Below are 1,062 nucleotides of genomic sequence, written 5' to 3'. Positions count from 1 at the left end.
ATGCCGTCGTTCCTCTCTCCCCCCATGCGGGCGTGGGCGCCCTGTCCTGGAGTTCTTGCTGCCGGCCCCATATTCCTCTTTCCTCCTCCCCTGGCCCTTGAAGGGCGTGTGTCTGTTCTTCGTCGCTCGGCCGGTCAAGTCGAGGAGCCTGGACCACCGCTGTCCTATCCTAATGAGCTCCCTGCTCCGACTGCCTGCCTGCCTGTGGGCGAGGAGGCCGTGTTCGCCAGCGAGCCTGGCAGTTCTGGGTTACCTGGTCCCCTTGCCCGGTGGTGGGGGGTTGGGGAGTGGATTGCCGCCGTTGACGCCTGAGCAGGAGAATAATAATGGAATTTAACGCCCCCCCAGGCTTCTTCCACCCGATCAGGGAGCCGCGAGTGCGCGCGCATCCGGCGCCCACTTTTGCCGCACCAGCGGTTCCCCTGTGTCGCAGGCCGGTCAGCTCGATGGGGGACGTCCCTTCGGGCGGACGGATTCGGCGTTCAAAAACTGCCCAGGGCGATGCTCGTAGCGATGGATGTTGGGCCACATTCGATCGCCGGACCCTTTTTTTATTTTCGCAAGCGAGGGCGAGACAGACAGTGAGTGGGCTACGAAATCTTGGTTGCTTCTATAGGTCTCAGGGATCAGAAACGTTAGTGCAATGGATCCTTCCTGATTAAGCCACGTACCCAAATACATTTTTCACAATAGAAAATCCCGCCAAATCGATGTATCGCTACCCGCACCTCCATTAGTGGGTTTATGGCAAACTGTGGCAACTGGAGGTGCGGGTAGCGAGCGATACATTGATTTGGCGGGACTTTTTATGGTGAAAAATGTAGCCAAGCACGTGGCTTAATCAGGAGGGATCCACTGCACTAACGTTTCTGATCCCTGGAACCCATACGAAATGGTCGGTCTTGTCCGCTAATCGCTTGTCTCTTGTGGCCCCCCCCCCCCCTTCCATCGCGCGTTCTTTCTCTTGTCACAATTTCGCGGCACTTGAGGTGTGGAGATCAGCCAGTGAGCCATGTGGTCGGACTGCCGGTGTGTGTGTGTGTGTGTGGACAGTAAGACACG

General features: G+C 57.7%; 1 protein-coding gene across 1 annotated transcript; it reads left to right on the top strand.

Annotated features, from left to right (window-relative positions):
* On the top strand, positions 1-312 carry GGTG_04374 (hypothetical protein; the record flags this gene model as incomplete). The annotated part of the gene is made up of 1 exon (XM_009222169.1): positions 1-312. The coding sequence occupies one exon, from the start codon at positions 1-3 to the stop codon at positions 310-312; it is 312 nt and encodes a 103-aa protein (XP_009220433.1).
* Positions 313-1,062: the final 750 nt, after the last annotated feature.

The sequence above is a fragment of the Gaeumannomyces tritici genome (genome assembly GCF_000145635.1).
Source record: "Gaeumannomyces tritici R3-111a-1 unplaced genomic scaffold supercont2.2, whole genome shotgun sequence".
NCBI classification, from domain to species: domain Eukaryota; kingdom Fungi; phylum Ascomycota; class Sordariomycetes; order Magnaporthales; family Magnaporthaceae; genus Gaeumannomyces; species Gaeumannomyces tritici.
Note: the sequence above shows the minus strand (reverse complement) of the source record. Positions and strands in the feature narration are given on the sequence as shown.